The 20,395-nt window shown below is 50.3% G+C and overlaps 1 protein-coding gene and 1 long non-coding RNA gene across 2 annotated transcripts in view; one reads left to right on the top strand and one right to left on the bottom strand.

The window, feature by feature from the left end:
* Positions 1–3,622: 3,622 nt before the first annotated feature.
* Positions 3,623–9,970, top strand: LOC118354246 (uncharacterized). Its single transcript, XR_004814388.2, has 3 exons — positions 3,623–3,857; positions 5,051–5,225; positions 6,304–9,970. It is a non-coding gene; the product is annotated as an uncharacterized LOC118354246 (long non-coding RNA).
* The window catches only part of KLF13 (KLF transcription factor 13), a 50,260-nt gene continuing 39,280 nt past the window's right edge, over positions 9,416–20,395 (bottom strand). The window contains exon 2 of the mRNA XM_025437090.3: positions 9,416–15,362. Coding sequence (XP_025292875.1) covers positions 15,073–15,362 — 290 coding nt within the window. The 3' untranslated portion in view covers positions 9,416–15,072. The remainder of the gene's footprint in view (positions 15,363–20,395) is intronic.

Here is a 20,395-nt window from a genome sequence, read left to right on the forward strand (position 1 = left end):
AGAGGGGGCTGAAGAGGCAGAGCCGCTGAGACACCCCTAGGAACCTCTCCAGTAGTAGAGGACAAAGGACATGTGGTTGTGGATCAGAGAAACCTAGGGATTCTGGTTACAGAATGGGGGGCAGGGGAAAAGGCTGGAGCCTCGGGCCTCACAGATACAGCATGGCAAGCCCCGGAGAGGGCGCAGCTCAGCCCCTCGCTCGCTGTGGCCGGAGCCGGTGCGGCCTGCAGAGCCCTGGGCCTTCGGTAGAGAAGGATGGAGTCTCCTCTCTCTCGCTCTCTCTCTCTCTGGGGATCAGCAGCAGCATTAAATGAGCTTATGAAAGTAAGAAGGACCCTAAAATTACAAATTGCAAAGAAGGCAAGTAATGATTATCGTCATTATTCCTTGAGCCTAGGCGTCGCTCTCCTGTCACATAAGCAGTGTGTGTGCCAGCGGGTCCGGCGCGGCCGACGCAGGGAGGCCCGACCGCCTCGGGGCCGGGGGTACAGGCTGCGGCGGGCCCAGGCAGGGCAGCGCCTCCGTGTCCTTGGGCCTCCTGGGGCGCAGAGGGCTGCGGGCTGCCCCCCCCCCCCCGCCCCGCCCCGCCCCAGGACACGGCTGCGGCCGAGGACCCGGCCCGGTGTAGACGCTGGGGGTGCCCGCACCGGCGCGTGGCGTGGGAGGGAGGGCCTGGGGCCGAAGCCAGGGCGGCTCCCGCGGAGCCGAGGGGAGCGGGACGGGCGCAGAGCCCTGGGACGTGGTGCGGAGGCAGAGGCTGGGTTTGAGCCCCCCGCCTCCTTGGTGAGGAGCCCCCCTGCCTCCAGCCCCGCTGCGCCACGTGCTGGCTCACACCTGTCCGCCCCCGCGGGAGCCGAGCCGTCCCACTGTGTAGAAGACCCTCTCACTGGAAGCAGTTCTTGAATTTCAGGAGTTTACTGGAGCCTTGGGAAGCAAGGAGGGCTTCCCAGTCTGGCCCCGCCTTCTCTCCCTCCTTCCTACTCCTCTTATTCCCTCTCCCTGACTGTTTCTAGGAGCCTCCGAAGGTCTGGACGGTGCAGTGTCCCATAGCGTCACCCCAGGGCCTCACCCACAGCCCCGTGCACAGCCCCACCCACAGCTCCACCTATAACACCACCCTGCGGTCCGTCACAGTCCCACCCAGAGCCCCATCTCACGGTCCCCCTAGGACCCATCCCACTGGCCCCCACAGCTCTATCTATAACCCCACCCCACAGTCCCACAACTCCCCCTACAGACCTAGTCCACAGCCCCCACAGAGGCCCATCCATAGCCCCACCCCACAGCCCCTCACAATTGCCCCTACAGACCCAGTCCACAGTCCCCCACAGCTCCTCCTACAGACCCAGCCCACAGTCCCCCCGCCAAGCCCCCCACAACTCTCCAGCTGGCAGAGAAGGCTCATGCAGTCAAGTCAAGACTCTGACATCTCTCCTGCTTGGGCAGCCAGTAAGGTCAGGACGGGATGCTTCCAGCTGAGGGGGCATGGGCACTGCCTGGGGACAAGGATGCCAGGGCCGGCTGGAAAGGACAGGGGTGTGGCCTGGGTCTTAGAGGATGTATAAGATTTGAGTCAAGAAGCCTGTTCCATCCAGCTCAAAGAGCTGGCCAGGAGATAAGAAGGAAAGTAAATAGGAGGATAATCCAGGACTGAAAAAGTGAAAGTAGAGATAAGAGATACAGAAGGCTGACTCTGTAAGTCTAACTTCCGCTACTGGGAAACAAAAAAGGAGAGACCATGAAGGGAGAAAAATTAGCAATGAAACATCAAAGAAAACATTTCCAGTTCTCAAGAGATCCATGGGATGGGGGAGGAAGGAAAAATGACCTGCCCTTAGAAATACCCGCTTAAAAGTCTGGAAACAACGGAGTAAGAAATGCTGGAAAGATTTCAAAAATGGTGAAAGTAAAATGTTTGCTGCAACAAAGTGAGAATCACAGTGGCTCAGACTTCCCATTCGTAGCAATGGACATAAGACACTTGGGAGGTAATTTTGAACCTAGTTTTCTATACTTGGTCAAATTATCACTCAAAGTATGAGACAGAATAAAGATATCTTCACACCTTCAGGGATGCCAAAATACATATACACTTCACACATATCCTTTCTGGGACAGGATATATGCAGCAAAGTGAGAAAGAAAACTAAGAGATAGAAAGACATGGCTTTGGAGCTAAGGAGTGACCCTCCCAGGGTAACAGCTGTGCAAGAGCCAAGGAGCAAGCAGCCAGAGAGGGGCAGGAGCAGGAACAGTGTTGAGGAGGAAGTCTTGGGAATAAAACAGTAGTAAAATTGAGACTATGGCAGAGGAACCTTATTGGTTTATTAATAAGAAGGAAGAAAGGTGATTCAAAGCTACGGAGGAAAAAAATGTATATAACAAAATTAAGTTCCAAATATAAAGCAAACTAAAATGAGATATGACTTTAAGCTACTGGTGGAATAAATGTGTTCACCCAGTTTGCCCTGGATGCTAAGAATATCTTTCTGTAGGCTCACAGAGAAGGAAATGTCCCCCAGCCTAGGGCCTGGCTGTGCAGTGAGTAACAGGTATGTCACCAAAATGCTCATAGCCCCAGCAGACAGAGACCCTTGCTACTGTACCACCTGAATCCACCTTTACTGTACAGAATTTGCAAGAGTACATGACTGAGGGGCCGTGGTGGTGGTGGCAGGGGGCAGAAGGGTGGATGGCGAGGGCCGTGGGATCCTTACTTTCCAGAAAGGGAAATAAAGACACGGGCCAAAGGTGAGGTTGCATCCATGTGAGAGGAACAGCAGTTCGTAAAGCTTCAGAGGGAACCTACAGAGTTCAAGCATTCCTCCTGTAAAGTTCAAGCATTCCTCGTCGTGTAACTACAGGGCGGATAGGTGGAATTACTCAATCCTGTTTCACATCAGGAAGCCAGTATATTTTGTCAAATGCTTATAAGTCGCAAAACAGGAGGGCAGACAAGCATTTCACTGAGGCTTAAGGGAATAACTAACAAGATATTTAAAAAGAGAAATGAGAAAAACAAAAGTGTTATCCCAGGAGTGGTGGAACTTTGGTCGGGGTGGGGAGCAGGAGGAAAGAGATTATTTTATCACTAGGTTTTCTGCTATTTGTTTTTTTTAACCTTGTTCACATGTATTACTTTGATTAAAATTTGCAAATGTTAAAAATGAAACCAATGATCGGATTACTCCCAAAGTCCTTGAACACCATGACTCAACACTCCATAAAGCAAAGTCAACATATTTTGCTGCTTTACTCTGTAAAGCATTTCACTGGCACCTTCTCAATTAGTTTTACAACCATCACCAAATGTATACAGAGCATGCTTTCCTTGCTGTATCTGCATACAAGAAGAAAAAAAAAATTCAAACATTTACCTAAGGGTACAGTGCCAGCTGGGGTGAGGAAAAATGAGTCCCCCACCTCCACCCCCAGATGGCATCTCCAGGTACCAGAGCAGGTAACTGGGACCCCTCCTGGCCTCCATCCTCTCAGATCAATGGACACTCCTCTCCTTTCCGAGGCTCCCCAGCAAGGAGCTCGCCTGCTCCACCCCCGCCCCGCCCCCAGGCACTTCCCTCCGACTGGAGCAGTTTTATTTTTATTTCTTGTGAAGCATTGCTTATGTCCCAGCCAGCAGCCAGGCTCCTGGTGCCACGCTTTGCCTAGAGTGGAGGGCAGCCCGAAGCCATCACAGCACACTTTAGGCTGTGCAGTCTGAGGATCGTTGCAGGCCTGCCAGGATGAGCCCGGATGCAAGAACTGAATCCTTGGGCCACGTAAAATTATGGAACATTTCACACCTAGAGCAAATATGGAGAAAGAAAAAACAACCCAGAGCTTCCACCACCTAGCAGGTACAGGTGAAGACCTCAGAGCTACCTGCCCTGACTTCCCTTACATGGTTCTGTGCACTTGGCCTATGGGGATGCATGCGCCAGGAACACATGGCATTGCCCTGTGTTTTCCAGCATTCGCAAGCACATTGCTCTATGGCAGTGCTTCCTGTTTGCAGCTCGCCTTCTTTATGCAGCACTGTTTCAGGACTAAAGTTGATGCACTCATTTCTGCATTGCACCTTTGCATGGATGGGCAAGAAGCTATTGGGCATGCCCCTCCTCAGTGGTTGGGTGTTTAGAAGCCTTTGGAGGTGTGTCTGGGTTTTGCTCTCCCTCGGGCAGTCATGGACCCTCGCCTCACAAAAGTGCTATTGTGGTTTTTAATTACAAAAGTTATACTTGAGTAGTTTTGAAAACTTAAAAAATATGGGATCCCTGGGTGGCTCAGTGGTTTAGCGCCTGCTTTTGGCCTAGGGTGTGATCCTGGAGTCCCGGGATCGAGACCCACCTCGGGTTCCGTGCATGGAGCCTGCTTCTCCCTCTGCCTATGTCTCTGCCTCTCTTTCTCTCTCTCTGTTTGTCTTTCATGAATAAATAAATAAAAATTTTAAAAAAAGAAAACTTAAAAATATACAAGAGAAGTAAGTAAAAATATATTGTAATTTCTACTGCTTAAAGATAAAACTGCTCGAGTCTTGTCTTTTACCAGGAATGTTTCTGTGCATATATACATACACACAATTATATAACTATAGAGAAAAAAAATTTAAATACCATGTGATCATACTTTGCAAACTGTTTTATTACCTGACCTTTTTTACTTAATAATATATTGGGTACTAGAAATAGTTAATGTTACATAGTTCACTTAGCCAATCCCCTATCCCTGTTTACACCATGTTAAACATTTTGGTGTTTTCAACAAATTATTTTCTTTTAAGTATTTTTTTTTTTTTAATTTCTTTTAGAGAGAAACCACAAGCTGGGTGGGGGTGGTGGGAAGGAGCAGAGGGAGAAGGAGAAGCAGGATCTTCACTAAGCAGGGAGCCTCAGGTGGGGTTCGATCCCAGGACCCTGGGATCATGACCCTAAGCCAAAGGCAGACGCTTTACCCACTTTACTCCTAAGTGTTTCATTACTTAATATTCTCTGCATTCACAAGAATATATGTAATGGAGGGGTGAGGTGTTTTTTGTTTGTTTGTTTTTAAGAGATGGAGAGAGAGCACAGAGGAGGGAGGAGCAGAGAGAGAGAATCCTAAGCAAGCTCCATGCCCAGTGAGGAGCCCTTTATGGGGCTCGATCCTACAACCTGGAGATCACATCTGGAGTCAAAATCAAGAGTTGGATGCTCAACTGACCAGGCCACCCAGGTGCCCCTGGAATGGTGAGTTCTGATCTCCCCACCCCCACCCAGGCAGAGCTGATCACTGCTTTCATTGGCCTTGTGGGCCTCACCCAGCCTGGGACCTCTGCACTAGAGACACCCACTCTCCTCGATGTGGGGTTTGTGCTTCCCTTACAGTCAAGGCTCAAGCTCTAGCAGCTGACCTTCCCTCCCAAGGTGAAATGTTCATGTAAGAAATTCCCTGGACCAGGGCCGGGAAAGAGCTGCAGAGGCCTGGATGGAGCCACCATGCCTGCTCTGGGCGCCCTGCCCTGACCAGCCTAGGATCTGGATCGGTGTCCATGAAACCTCCAGACTGTGCTTGTTGCTAGGAAGGCCGGGAGACAGACAGAAGACAGGGTGCAGCTGGTGTGCATCAGAGCCAGCTGTCAGTAACCCTTTCCCAAAAGCAATAATGGATCCATAAGCATACCTCGTTGGGGGGCTCTGGGTGCTGCTGACTCCCCGGAGGAGGAAGCCTATTGATTATGCAAATCATACTGCTATTTATTGTTGATACTCACCCAGTGCTCCGGGGGAGTTAACAAATGACTAACTGCCCTGTTGTGAGGCTGGGAGTGCAAGACACTGTGACGGGGACAGGGGTAGAGCTGCACACTGAGTCCATGAGTGCTGCTTTGCTGGCGAATGAGGGTAATGTTGCTCTGCCAGCTGCATCCAGGGTGTGGAGTGGGCGGTCGGAAAAGGGATCTGCAGGAGGACTGAGCCTCCTCACTGCTTTGCGACCAACCGGGTCACCTTGGAGGCTGCGAGTGGGAGCGGAGGCCAGACCGAGGGAGCCGGGTGTCTGGGCACAGACACAATTCCCACTGAATTGGCGCCTGACATCTGGTGACTCCATGCAAACTTCACGAGTGTGACTGGAACCCAGCCAAGCCTGTTTCCCCAAGGCAGGCAGGGCTCAGGGAGGGACCTCCCTGGGGTGGAGGCTCAGAGATGCCTCTGAGGCCCCCCCAGGCGCCACAGGTCAGCTGGGCTGCAGTTCTTAGAGGACCCATCACTTCTTTAAAAAGAACCACAGTGCGGTGACTAACATTTGCATGGTTGTCATTTCTAGGTTTCAGAGCTGACCACTGAAGGAAAGTTCTGTGAAGGACTACCAGGTCATGCAGGTGACAGGAGCTCCGTGCGATTTGATTTCCCGTGTGACTGCAGGGTGCTCCTACCACATAGGGGTCGGTCAAGTCCTGCGTCTCTCCACTGTCACCTGTGCTGCCACCATGCTCTCCCAGGGCTCAGAATGGGTACAGGAAGGCCACCAGGGCTGGGGTAGGTGGAGAGGTGATCTTGGACTTGCCAGGTGGGCCTAAATGGAATCACAAAGGCCCTTCCTTGCAAGAGGCAGGTGGGCAGTCAAAGGGAAGTTGCTCTGAAGATAGAGGAAGGGGCTAGGAGTCAAGGAATGTAGGTGATCTCTACAGGCTGGAAAGGGCAAAAAACAGATGCTTCAGAGGGAACCAGTCCTGCTGACAGCTTGGATTTAGCCCTATCAGACTCATTTCAGATTTCTGGCATCCAGAGCTATTGAAGAATAAATATGTCCTGCCTTAAGCTGCTCTGTTGGCAGTGGTTTGTTACAGCAGGAATCAGAAACTACTATGGGCCCTATGCTCCCAACATCAGCTCCATCCAAACCAGCCTCTCCTGTGGACGCTGCTGTGGCATCTCTGATCCATGATGGTGGGAGGTCAGCGTGGAGGTGGCAGTGCTGCCAGTAGAAGCCAGGTGCTATCACTGGGCCAACCCACTTTGCACTCAGGCCTTGGGAGTGGTGCTAATGGCAGGAATTTTATCATGGGCTGCATGAGGTTTGATTAGGGGGAACTGAGCCAACCAAGTCCTCAGAATGAATTACACAGCCTAACCCATCATTCAAGGCCCTCTACAGCCCAACCCACCACACACCAGCCACACCCCCAAGATGGCTGACAAGGCCACAAAGAGATAGCTTTAGAGGATTATGCCCCATTGGGTCCCCCCAGAAGATGCTGTGGCCTCAGTTCTGCATACTATCTGGGCTCCCATCCAAAATCGATTGGTGGCATGTGTGACAGGTAGCATTTCAGCCTCTGCTTGAATACCTCCAGCAGTGTGGTGGTCACTGCTTACAGGGCTGGTGCCAAACGATGGTAAGTTTGCTGTAGTTTGTTAGCTTTGGCCAGCCTCTGCCCTTGGACACTCTCTCAACCAGGTGCCACCCCTCCTGCCACCTGCTCAAAGACAGCACTCCCTGGGTGCTCCCAGGCCCTGAGCCCTCCGGGACCTGCTGCAGGTCAGCACCAGCCAGCCAGAGGCTGGGTGTCTTCCAGATTGGTGGTAAGATGGGCCCGTCTCATCTGGGGCAGGCAAACTTCATCTCGTTGGCTATGGTCAGGGGCTTGCTGTCATCCTACTGGCCTTTGATGCCATGTTGAATCCTTTGTTCTCCAGTACATTAACTGCTACATTCCTGTCACTGTGCAAACCCTCCCCACACTGCATACTTCACACAACTGCCCCAAGTCTGACTCTGTAAGGCGAGGTTCTGATAAAAATGCAGAGTGTTCGGCAAGGAGTGTCTGGGGACTGGCTGCCCACTCTGCAACACCCAGTCCCTGCTCAATTCTGAGATCCTATTAGCACAGACCCTCCCCCGCCCCACTGCTGATGTGCTATGTTTATGCCACACAAACTAATACATGTTTTTTTAAACACAGGAAAACCTACTGCTTGACCATTTTCTTCTTTCTACACTACTGAGGGCCTCTCAAGGTCTCAGGAGGCTCCTGGGCCCTGAGATGGAGGCTCCTTGAATACCAGGCCCCCATCTTCTGGAAAGGAACCCCAGCAGGAACCCAAAACTTCTCGCAAACCTCAGTAGCGATGTCACAAGTGATGGCTGCATTTCCCCCGTCCCAACAGGATTTCTAAAGCATTTGGGTTCCTCTCAACACACAACTATTTATGGAAGTGGATCCATCCGGCTTGCTGCGTGCGATCAGGGAGGTCCTGAGCAGAAAGAAATGGTCTCTGAGAAGGCGGAATGACAGCTGTCCTGGGAAAATTGCTCCAACCGAGACTGGGCTCTGAATGTTTAAGCACCAAAAGACTCTTGTTTGAAAACGTGTTCTTGTTTTCCTGACAGTTTCCTGACAGTTCCACTGTGCTTCAGTGCATTCACTTTGCATCCCCTCCTCCTAGTCTATGATACAGAAGAGATTTTATCAGGAAATGCCTGCCAGGGTAGATGTAGCTTTAGGAAAAATCACCTTTGATCAACTCCAATGCCAGTCTCTTACTACTATTTTACATTTCTCCGTGTTTTCATGTGCTCTCTAAACGACAGGTGACAATGTAAGAATCTGCACTATCCCCAGATGGAGCCCTCATCTGCACCTGGCTGGGGCTGCGAGGGCCAGGCAGCACCTGTACCTTCTCTCCATGCTCGGACCCCATCTCCCATCTCTTCCCACTAGCTGCAGGCTTTACACTGCCTGCTGCAGAAATGCCCTTTGGGGGGAGCAGCCAGGGATGGTTAATGATCACAGGAGATGTAAACAAGCTCTGGCACCAACACACACCATGCCAGTCCCCGGGGCCCCCAGACCTGTCCCCACAGCTCTGGGCTGGCACTTGTGGCAGCGTGCTTTGGGGTCAGTTCCCAGAGCCACCCTCAGGGACTGCAATGGCTGCATACAGGCCATTCTTTGGACTTTGTGCAGAGGGGTAAGGGGAGCAGGCCAACCTCTGGTAGGCACCTGACAGACTTTCAGAACTTCCTAGGGTGACTGGGGTTGACAAATGGGGCTACTGCTCGGGGAGAGAAGCTCAGGTGTTTATTGGGACTTCCAAGGACAGTCACTATGCCCTGCTCAGAAACTCACCATCACTGCCTCCCTGAGGGTCTACCTTTCTCCTTGATGCTCTTGGGGATGCAACTGTCAGGTTGAGCTTTCTTAGGGTGGGGGGAGGGAGTAGAGTTGAGGAATGGGACTGTGACAAGCCGAAATAGGCCGAGTAAGTGGGAGGGGATAGCCACTCTCTGCAAAGCCTCTTCTGTAGAAGACCTGCAGAGTTCCAGGCTGGTTTCTGCCCCCTCAGCCAAATACATATATAGGTGCTTGATGTGGTCCATTTTGGTCACTCCCCTCCCCCACCCTGGGCCTCTCTAAGGAACCAACTCTGGCAAATAAAATAATGAATCATAAATTTTATTTCAAAATGTAAACGTCACTAAACATGCATACACGTTAAAACAATAAAATTTACAATTTAGTTTTTAGTTTTTTTTTTTTTTGCATAGGACATCATTACAATATAGAATCTATGCCATACAAAATACATACAAAGTTTTATCCGAGCAAGCCAAGGCCAGATTGGGAACTGTACAACTGTAATACTTCACTGTAGTGATCCAGGAAAGATGAAACGTGGCCTTTGGAAGCATGGTGTGGTGCTGGTTAAAAAGAAAAAAAAAAGTTCCTACAGAAAAGGAAAACGTATGCTCCATGGAAATGGTCTTGGACCCTTGGAGTCTGCCTTGGGATTTTGGCAAACGATTCCAGAGAAGCTCCATCAGTGACTTTGGATGAGGAAGGGGTCATTTGTGTGGGTTTGAGAGTATCTGACTCATGCACCTGGCACACCCCCACAAGCTATTCCCCATCATGTGGAAACACAGCAAGCCCCACACCCCACAATGCATAGCTCACACTGATACCATTGAGCCCTTGAGATCCTCAGCACCAGGCACAAGGACTCTCCAGGGTGAGGCTAGGGAGTGAAGCCGCCTGCCTGCACACCGGCACCCTGAGTGGGTACAGCTGCCACACCGCTCCCCACACTGGGAAGTGGCCCCATCACCTCCCACACAGGGCGGGCTGGGGACAGATCCAGCTAGTACACCCAGGCCTTGTGCTCTGAGTGGGAGGGATGATCTCCTGCCAGACCTGTGGTTGTCCTGCAGGCATTCAGCTCACATCCTTGGGTTTCTAAATGAGCATGTACAGCATCCTGTCAACGTCACTAGGAAAATGCCCTCGCACCCCTGGAGCAAGCTGTACATGTGGTCCACTCTCCTCTTGTTCATCTTTAAATAAAAGTAGTAAGGTTTTAAAGCTGCATAAGAAGTGGAGAGGTTGGCAGGGCCAGCTGGCCACACCACAAGGCCAACATTGCTCCAGGGGGTCAGTGCAGGCCATACAGGTACACTCCTCTGCCCTCACGGATTCGGGGCTCACAGTTCCCACCAAATCCAATCTTCAAACCAACAAGGGACATGACAGTGTGTGGGGAAAGGGCATTGCCCTAAATGACGTTCAGGCATTTATCAGTAGTAGTAAGCTGGATTGTGCATCCAAATTCTGGTACAAAATTCTCTGGAATGTGTCTAGGACAAACCTTTGAAACCGAGCCTCAGAACTGGGAATGTCAGCTGGAGGAGCTGGCTCCTCCCAGAGCAATCCTGCATTCAGAAAGCATCAACCCACATCCTTGATTTTAGGTTTGGAAAATATGGTCACTAGACTCACATATGGAATCTTTGGGTAGCAGAAGATGTGGGTGACCAACGAAGCATCTCTGTTTTCAATGTGACCGCTACATCAGACCCTTTATATCGTCCAGCACTATTTTTGACTGAGTTTTTGCAAAAGGGTTTAAAAACAACAAAAAAATCAGTGATACCTGCCAGAAGTCAAAATAATCAAGGATCCTTGTAAACAGCCCAAACCAGGAGTCAAAATAACAAGGGGAGGCTATTGCTCAGATCACACTTTCTTGTTAGGTGGCCCTCCTGCTCACTGAGACTATGGATGAAGTCCCTAGGGAGTGTGCTATGACCCTGTGCAGTCCATCTTAGCACCTGCTTCTGGCAAGAAAGGAGGCTGGGTCTTCTGTAGACTCTGGGCTGGACGGCAGAAAGCTTGACTGGAGACCCCAGTTCTGCCACACTTCACTTGGGACCACAGAAAGCCACCAACCCTCTCTTCATGTCCCAACAAATGGGCTGGGGGCCACCTGTGGCCTGCCTGTCCCTACCACCAAGTCACTTTCCACTGGTCTAAGATGTGACCCAGGGCGTAGGTGAGATCTGGGGACCCAGTCCCACTGACGTTTGCACCTGGTGGCTGCACCTACCAGGTTGCATGGCCTCAGAATAAAGGGTGGGTGGTGTCCTGCACCTCCAGTGCCATTTGTGGGGGTGTGGTGGGATGCAGGTAGGGTACCTCCAGGACTACATTCCCATCAAGGGCATCACTGCCTGGTCCTACATAGCACCCTACAGAAGAGGACCCCGGGGTCCTTCATGGAAACATCTGTGTTCATGTTTCTTTCTGGATGGCTGTAGGATTCAGTGGGCCTATGGGGGAGCCGACAACTGGTCCCCAAATGTGGCTGACACAAAAAGGGGCTTTCTTTTTTGGGACGTGAGTTAAACAGCAGCCCCTGATGCTTGAGTCCAGGGATGGTTTTAGGACTTTTTGGAGAAAACTCTCCCTTTGTTCAGGCAACCTTCATTTTGAGATTTCTGCCCCCTTGGCCTGTGAGAACAAGTCTGCTACAAAATAAAGGTTTGAGTTTTCTCTATTATGTCTAGGAGTCCTATGGGTTCTTCAATCACATTGAAGCCAGCAAGCATGGCCATTAACCAGAAAAATGAAAGACCCTGAAATAGACCCAGGCTGGGAAAACATTCTACATCTTAGAAGAAAATGCAGGCTGTTTCAGGAAGGTCTGCCCCACATAACTGCTTTCAGTGAGGGCCCAAGGGAGGTGGCTTTCCGCGGCCCACCGCCCCCCTCCACGAGCACTCATTTCATGATGATCAGATGCCAGTGAGAGCCCATGTAAACTTCGCCGGAGGCTCATGGATTTTTCCCACCCTTCAAGTGAGATGAATATCAGCCCCAGATGAGTCAGGATGGTCTGATGGAAGCTCCAAGCCAAGTGCCCAGGGATGCCAGAAGGGAATTCCCTCCAGGTGCCCCACCTCCCAAGCCAGGCCCAGAGTGGAAAGACTGCACCCTGCTATTAGATCAGAACCACTTTGGGAATGAAGACACACTCATTTGCCAAAAATAGCCAATGCCTGCATATTTCTGTTTTAAGGCAATGTTACCTTTCCATCTAGCAGACGGAACAGCCCTGGGTCATTCAGAGGAAAAATTAAATTAAGTGCTCTCTTTGGAAACAGCAAACACCCGTGTTCCCTCCCCCACCCCCCACCCCGCCGCTAAAACAAACCAGCTCTTCTTTTATTCCAAGATGACTGGGTTTAGAGTCCTTACTCCCCTTCCTATGTGTAGACAGATGTGGGGTTAGAAACCCTCCTTCTGAGATGCCAGTGGGCAGATCACAAGGAGAAACCTGGCTCCTACAGGGGATAGCACTGTGTGGCCTCCCAGAGACACACAGCTCCCTCTCCCTGCCTTCGGGGACCCATGGACGGTGAGCACACCAAAGGACTTTGGAATAAAATTCCTGAACCTGGAATGTGAGTTCCTGAGACGTGAAATGTATTCAGTGTGGCTTTCTATGCCTCACACAGAAACAACTTTGGGAGGGGCCTCCGAGGGCCTTCCAGGCCTCACTTTGGAACTGGGCATGAAGATCTTTCACCCCAAGCACTCAGGGTGCTCTTCTGTCCAGGTCTCTATAGGATATTCTACCCTCTCTCCCAGACCAAACGCAAGCAGGACTGTCATGCAGCCCAAATGGGGCACAGCAGCCAGGGCAGTCAGCCCTGCATCTGACCCCCATCCCTGTGGGCTTCCACCCACAGCAATAACAATGCTACTGCCCAACTTGGTACCTAACATGCTACTCAGAAGCCACCACCATGCCACTGGCTAATCTTAGGTGACACACAGTAGAGTTAGAAAGGGGCATCCAAGTGTTACAGACAGCAGATTGCCATCCTTGTGGTCACTATGGACAGAGGGTGCTGGCCTAAAGCTGCAGCCAAGGGCGATTAGCACCAGCCAGGCCGGGGTCCCTTGGGCTTCTCTGTGCTGCACCCCATGCCCTGTAGGTCAGGGTGCAAGCAGGATGGCCACAACCAAGGCACTCTGGGCCCAGGAAGCCCATCTACAGCCCTCTGAGGTCCCAAGGGTCATTCCTCCTCACCAAAAAGAGCAGAGGTCTCTGCAAAATACCCCGAGTCCACCCCAAACCCCCCTCCCCCCCACGCGCACACACACACACACACACACACACACACTGTCCTGGAGGCTTGTATTTACAGGCCCGAACTCTGAGGAGGAAGGGAAGGGCAGTGCCTGGACAGCAGCACTGAGGAGGAACCTCCAAATGTCTGCAGAGGAGCAGCACGCTGGAGCCCAGCCTGATTGCTCTGCCAGGGCTCAGACCCCAGCTGGGCTCAGGCTGGGGCTCCAAGACAAAGTGCTTAGCTCTCTGCTCCTCCTTTCCCCGGCAGAACCTGGTTGGAGCACCCACAGCCCTGAGGCGCCACAGACAGGTATGGGCTGGGTCCGCCCAGGCAGGAGAATGATGGGAGGGAACAGGAGAAGTCCAGGGGGTGCAAAGCTCATGGAGAAGCTGGAGGTTTGCTAATTCTGAGCTGGGAACATGGTGGGTGTGAGCAAAGTATTTCCCACAACTTTCTGTCTGGTGTTCCCCGGGGAGGAAACAATGCACATTCTCCGACAGCATTTCCCACTACATCTGCTTTACCACTCCCGAAAAGTTCCAAGTCACAATGTTCCGGTCTCTTGCTACAGAACAGTCTCTGTGAAGCACCAAGCACTGCCACATGCACGGCCACACACACTGGGCCTCTGGCCAGGGGGCCCAACAACCTTCCCTGCTATTCCAAACAAAGGTATCTTGGTAGCAGGGCCAGTCCAGGAGAACACAGGGACTGGAGACACTTGCAGACATCTCTGAAGAAGACTGGGATTCCCAGGCTCTACTTTCCAGTCAGAGAATGTGAAATAGTGAGAGGTCCCCATGTGTCTTCTGCAGGACACAGGATAGGAGGTGTCCCTCCGTGGAGCACATACCTCAAGCAGGCCAAGGGCAGGGCGAACGTGGCCCCAAGGTCCCCTCACGACGGACTTTAGGTGGTGCAGCAGGCTGATGAATCAGGGCTTGCATCTCTGCTTCCAGGACTCTGAGAGGCCCAGAAGGCGGCTCCTGGAGGCAGGGAGAGGGAAATGGGCTCCCCAGGTGGAGTGCTTCTTCTGCCCGGTACAGCTTAAGGCATCCCTCTGAACATCTATGTCCTGAGCCCAGCCAGGCTGCTGGGGCAGAGGCTGGTGGGGAGGCCCTCAGCTTAGGAACATGGCCTGAAAGCAAGTGTCAGTGACCACATCCATGCAGGACGGACCGACCAATTCACCCACAGGCTGGATGCTGAGCTGCACCTGCACTGCTTGTCTCTGTCCCCAGTGTGTCCCTGAACCTAACAGAAAACTCCAGAGTGCAAATCTATGTACAGAATAAGGCGGCAGGAAGGGGGTGTCCTCACTGACCTTGTGGAACATGTCCATCCCTGAGAAAGGGGGGGGGTTCAACACCACTGAATCTCACCTTTGTGGGTATGTCTATTGTGCAATTTATGAATGGTGTTTTTTGAAAATTTTTAGTTTTTTTTTTACAAATTTACTTTGACACCTGAGGTGAAGAAATTGTTGTGTTATTGTTATTGACTTCATAAAGTTCTCTCTTCTTTCTTCTTACAAAAGGGAAAGACACGGCATCAGGAACAGAAGGGCGAGCGTCTGCTCATGGCTGTAGTGGGGGTGGAGGGTCCTCGGGCAGCCCCAGGGAGGGGGCGGGGCCCTGGGCGGGGCTGTGCTGCTGCCGGGGCGGGGCGCGGCCGGGCTCACGGAGAGCTGGCCGGGCTGATGGTGGGGCTGCTGGCGTCCGAGCGGCTGTAGTCGCTGAGGGAGCCGGTCCTCGAGCTCCCGCTGCGCCGCTGCAGCATGCCCGGGTGGAAGTTGGCGTGGCGGCGCGCGTGCTTCGTCAGGTGGTCGCTGCGCATGAAGCGCTTCTCGCAGATGGGACAGCTGAACTTCTTCTCGCCGGTGTGTGTGCGGTAGTGCCGGGCCAGCTCGTCGGAGCGCGCGAACTTCTTGTTGCAGTCCTGCCAGCTGCAGGCGAAGGGCCTCTCACCTGCGGGCGACAGGGGCGGAGCGTCAGTACCCGCCTGGCCCTGCCCTCCTGCAAGCCCGCTCCCCCATGCCCACCCCAGTTGCCTCCCCTCCCTCTGCGACAAACCCATGGGGCAAAGGAATGCCCTGCCAGTGCCCTCCAGCCAGCACCCAAGGAAGGCAGCGGATGAAATGGCAGCATCTCAGGTAATGTGGTGGCGGGGCCCAAGGCCTCTGGTGGTGATGGTGCCAGCCAGGGAGCATGCCACCCAACAGCCTGTGCAGATCCCCTGGCTCTGGCCTGTAGGGAGCTCAGGCCCATCTTCAGAATCAAAGAGTGGGAACCAGGACTAAACGGTTGAAGGGAGGGAGAGGACCCACACTAGCCCTACAGGAACCACACTCCAGAGCCCCACACCCTCGACGGCCAAGAGACAATTCCCAAACCCAAATGGTCTGCCACCATTCTCACTCCTCCTCAGTTTCCTCATCTGTAACAGGACGCGCCAAGACCAGGTAATTTCCTTCTCTTACAGAAGTTCCAATGCAGCCAACAGGCAACAGCAGAGCAGGAGACTACAACAGGCTCTTGCAGACCCAAGCTTGGAGACAGACAAGGATGGCTACTTAGAACACTCCATGAGAGGGAGGTAACAAAAGTAGGCTGCAATCAGGACCTCCCTACCTCCCTCCCATCCCTTGCTCAGAGCAAGGAACAGGGCCAGCATTTACCTTGGCAAACTCTAAACCACACACACACACACACACACACACACACACCCCTCCAAAAAAACATCAGCTAATCAGAGAGAACCAGCAGAGGCTCCTGGCATCCCAGAATACAGCCCTTATGGCACTGAGGGTGGCCACACAGACACCCTTTCAACTCTTTACCTTCCACTCCCTCCCCAACTCTGGCCCTAAAGCCGACAGCCAGTCCTTGAAGCTGGCCCACCTTTACCTGGAAGAGGAAATCCATACCACCCACCCTAAATGAGCACATCAACCTTAAATATAAATAAACACCCAAGGATGGCCAGATGGCCAATGAAAACCAACAGCATGAAAGGGAAAAGTCCATGAGCAACAAAACAAGCTTACTCCAGAGGAAAGAGTGAAGTCAGGAGACAGAAGAGGATGTCAACCTAAAAATTCTAATTAGTATTCTGAGAAATTTCAGACAAAATTCATGCATAAAGCAAACATGACACCATCAAAAGGAAGTGCAGAGAACAAAAAATAGTATTTAGAAATGGAGAGTATTGTTACCCAAACAAAAATTCCACAGAAAAGCTAGAAATATACTCAAGTAAATATCCCAGAAAAATGGAACAACATCAAAAAAGCTCTAAAACATGAATGTTGCTGTGTTCTCTGTCTCCTAGTAATGCTGAAACTAAGAGCTATATGTGTGATTGTATATGTTGTCATTCATTTTACAGGTTTCTGTTTTTTTGGGGAGGAAGAAAGGGTGTTTGTTGGAGGGGGAGATTCAAAATCAAGTAGGAGAGGAAACCATCATTTCCCAAACCTATCTAAAAGTTACAAATGATAGTTCAGAGTTACAGGGAACCAATCCCGGCGATACAATATTTAACTAATTTCAGTTCGTTTAAAAAACAAAACAACAGAAAAAGAGGGAAGAGAACAAATTACCAAAGAAACAAAATGGTATATGTCAGAATAAAAAAACACAGGAGACTAACATGGAATGGGCTAGCACAGAGGTGGGCAGGGTAGTGAGTAAAGGCTCCTGCTGTGAGAAATTCTGCAATGTCAGAACACTGGGTAAAAAGAGACCACAAAACTTCTTAAAGAGGTGAGAAACAAACACCAAGTTACCTGTAAGGGAATAAGGCTGGGACACACACTAGACTTCTCATAAATCACACAGGATTCTAGATGACAAAGAAATAGAGTCTTCTAAGTTTAGCTCTCAAACTGCAGCAAAAATGAGAAAAAAAAAAAAAAACAAAAACAAGAAGTCAAAGAAGTGAGTGAAAAATGAAGAGCGTTCAGGAGAGTGAAGCAGAGACCTGGGGACCACCGAGGCAGGATTCACAGGGGGATAGTTCTAAGAAGAAAGTGAGTTCCATGCATCAGAGGTATGATTAAGAGGCTGAATAAACTTCAGGACACAGTAAAGGCACATACAATTCTTTGGTTAAAAGGAAAAAGAGAGGCAATTAGAAACTCCAGGAAAAATAGAAGACATGCAAAAAACTGGGGTCTAAATTTGAAGCAAACTAAAATGCTACAAGACTATGAGCAATCAGGGAAGAGCTCTGAGCCAAACACTGATTAAGGGGCTTTTTGTATGTTATGTTATTTATCTTTCACAACAACCCCATGAGGCAGCAGGAGGGAATGAAATCCCTGCACAGGCCCTGGCATATGGAAGCAATCCTTTCACAGTCATGGTCATGTGAACCCTAGCACACTAGTTAGTTGTCAGTGTTTAGAATCACTGTTAAAGACAAAACCCATACAACTGACTCATGGCCTCAGTAGAGAATGTAGATTTAAGAAAATGGTAGGAACACACATATGAACAAAGGAAATGTCTAAATGAGGTTAAAGTTATAAGGATAATAAAAAATTTGAATAATATATCCATCAATTCGGGAGGAGAGGAGGGGAGGGGTAGGAATGAGTTAAATCCTTAAATTTCATGGCAGGGAGATAACAGATCAAATCTAAATGTGATACATCAAGAAACAGTAAAAAAAATCGTATAGGTTATTTATGTCAGTAATCACCAAGACAACTAAAATCAGAGCAGTGCTGTGGAGTGAGGCTGCACTGGGAACAGGATTTTTGTTGTTTTAAAAGCTCTTCTATGTTATGTGTCTTTTTAGAATTAAATACATTGTTAATCGGTTCTCAGAGGAAAAAATCTTGTCAACAATAAAGTTTTGAGAAATGATGCATGCTAAGTCCACTCTAGGAATTTCACAATACACAATGGTCACTAAATGTTTGAAAAGTCCAGCATTAAATACAGTGGTTTCATTTCTATGTGACTGTGTGCTGAGTTGAAGAGTTTGGTGTGCCAAGTCTGACGGATGAGGTGTAGACCTATCTTCACAGTGTATTAATGATCCAGCCTCAGGTAAGTACCTCTGTCCTCTGTGGTGGGGTAAAGAGTGCCCCCCTAAAAAGACATCCAAGTCCTAATTCTTTGAACCAAGGAATCCTCAAATCCTTTTTCTTATTTGGAAAAGGGGTCTTTGTAGATATAATTAAGGTAAGGATCTTTAATGAGATCACAATTGTCCTTAGAAAAGAAGGGGAAAGGACATAGAAGAGAAGGCCAAGCAATGACAGAAGAGATTGGAGTGATACATCAAAAGCCAAGGAACACCAAGCATTGTAGACAGCTCCAGAAACTAGGAGAGAGACATGAAATGGATTCCCCCCGCCCCCCCCCCCCACCAGGAGAGCTGTCAGAAGGAACAGAGGTCAGCAGAGGAGTGAGCTGCCAACACCTTGATCTTAGACTTCTGCCCTCTAAAACAGTGAGAAAGTGCATTTCTGTTGTTTAAAGTCACCTAGTTTATGGTAATATGTTATGGCAGCCATAGGAAATGAATATACTACCCCATCCCCATAGTGGGGTACACATGGTGATTGTACCATGGGGTCACATGCAACCAGATCGTGGCACTGTGCCTGGCATATGCCAAATGCTTACCCTTGAAATGTTTAAGTTATTATGTTTGCTCTTATCCATTCTTTTTGTCATCTGTGTCTTCTTAAATTTAGGCCTGAGGTGGGAGTAGGGGAGGATGAACCCAAATTCAAAGTCACCTTTGCTTTCTAATAAGCTCTGGGCCCTCACAGGGGGGCTTATCCTTTTTAGGGTCCTTATGCTTGCAGCTCTGGGAGGCATTATAGGGTGTAATTATAGATTAGTTACAATGATGTCAGGGCCGTAGAGAACTACAGCATCCAGTAGGATGGGATGCTGGTACCAAGGAGCCTAGAGCAGCAGAAGGTAGGGAAAGCTCGGGATCACCCCTAGGCCACTCACGGCTCTTGGTCCGTCTGGGCATCAGCAGCTTGGCACTTTTACTGAACATGGATCCAATGACTGGCCTTGGGGACTGGGTCATTATGCAGACAGGGTCCTCCCTGTTTCATCCTTTATACCTCTGTCAGCCCATTCCAGGAGGGCAGATGGCAATAAACTGGTCTACAAACAGATGGAGAAAACACTTATGATTCATGCTGGCAAGGAGCAGCACCAGGGTCTGGCTGGGCTGGCCTCTACATGGTGACATGCAAGCAGCACCCAGGAGGCTAATGAGGAACAGCCAGGAGAATTGAGAACAGGTGGGGGAAAGCAAGCCAGACAGGCAAACAGTCATCCATGACGGTGTTTCTCGTATTTGTAGAGAGGGATCCAAAGACTATTTATGTGGACTATATCCATTGATATTTATCATACTAGAAATTAAACAAAACAATTTAAACTAAAAACTACAGCTATTCCAGTAGCTGTCAGAGGGATGATGTCATCACACATCATGTAGCTTTTGGAATATTCCACTGTATTCTTTTAGAGAAAAAAGAATAATGTTATTATTTTGAAAATAGTTTTGACCTTATGGCTTCCTAGAGGGGTCTCAGGTACCTACAGGTGTCCCTGGGCCTCACTCTTCTAAGGACCGACCTCAAGTTTGGTGTGACTGGGCTGAGTTAGTATACAGGGAGCACACCCAGACTGGAGCAGGTCCAGGCCCTACGAGAAGTTGGCCCAGACTCAATGAACCCTAGCATCCCTTCTGCTGGGCTTAAATTCTGCATCTGCTTCCTCTTGGGCATGTGATAGATAGGCAGCAATAGTACCACAGGGTCATCATAAGGGGAGTGCTCAGTCTAGCTCAGAAGTGACCTGATGGAGGATTCCAGAACCCTGATAAGAGCTCAGCCCCCTGCAGCCTCCTGCCTGAAGCCTAAGCCTGGCATGGGCCCTCTCCAATCCCCTGGCCCTCTCTTTACAATGAAGGGAGGGCTGCACGGGACCAGGATTAGGGCTGTGGGGCTGAACGG

The sequence above is a fragment of the Canis lupus genome, chromosome 3 (genome assembly GCF_003254725.2).
Source record: "Canis lupus dingo isolate Sandy chromosome 3, ASM325472v2, whole genome shotgun sequence".
Lineage (NCBI taxonomy): Eukaryota > Metazoa > Chordata > Mammalia > Carnivora > Canidae > Canis > Canis lupus.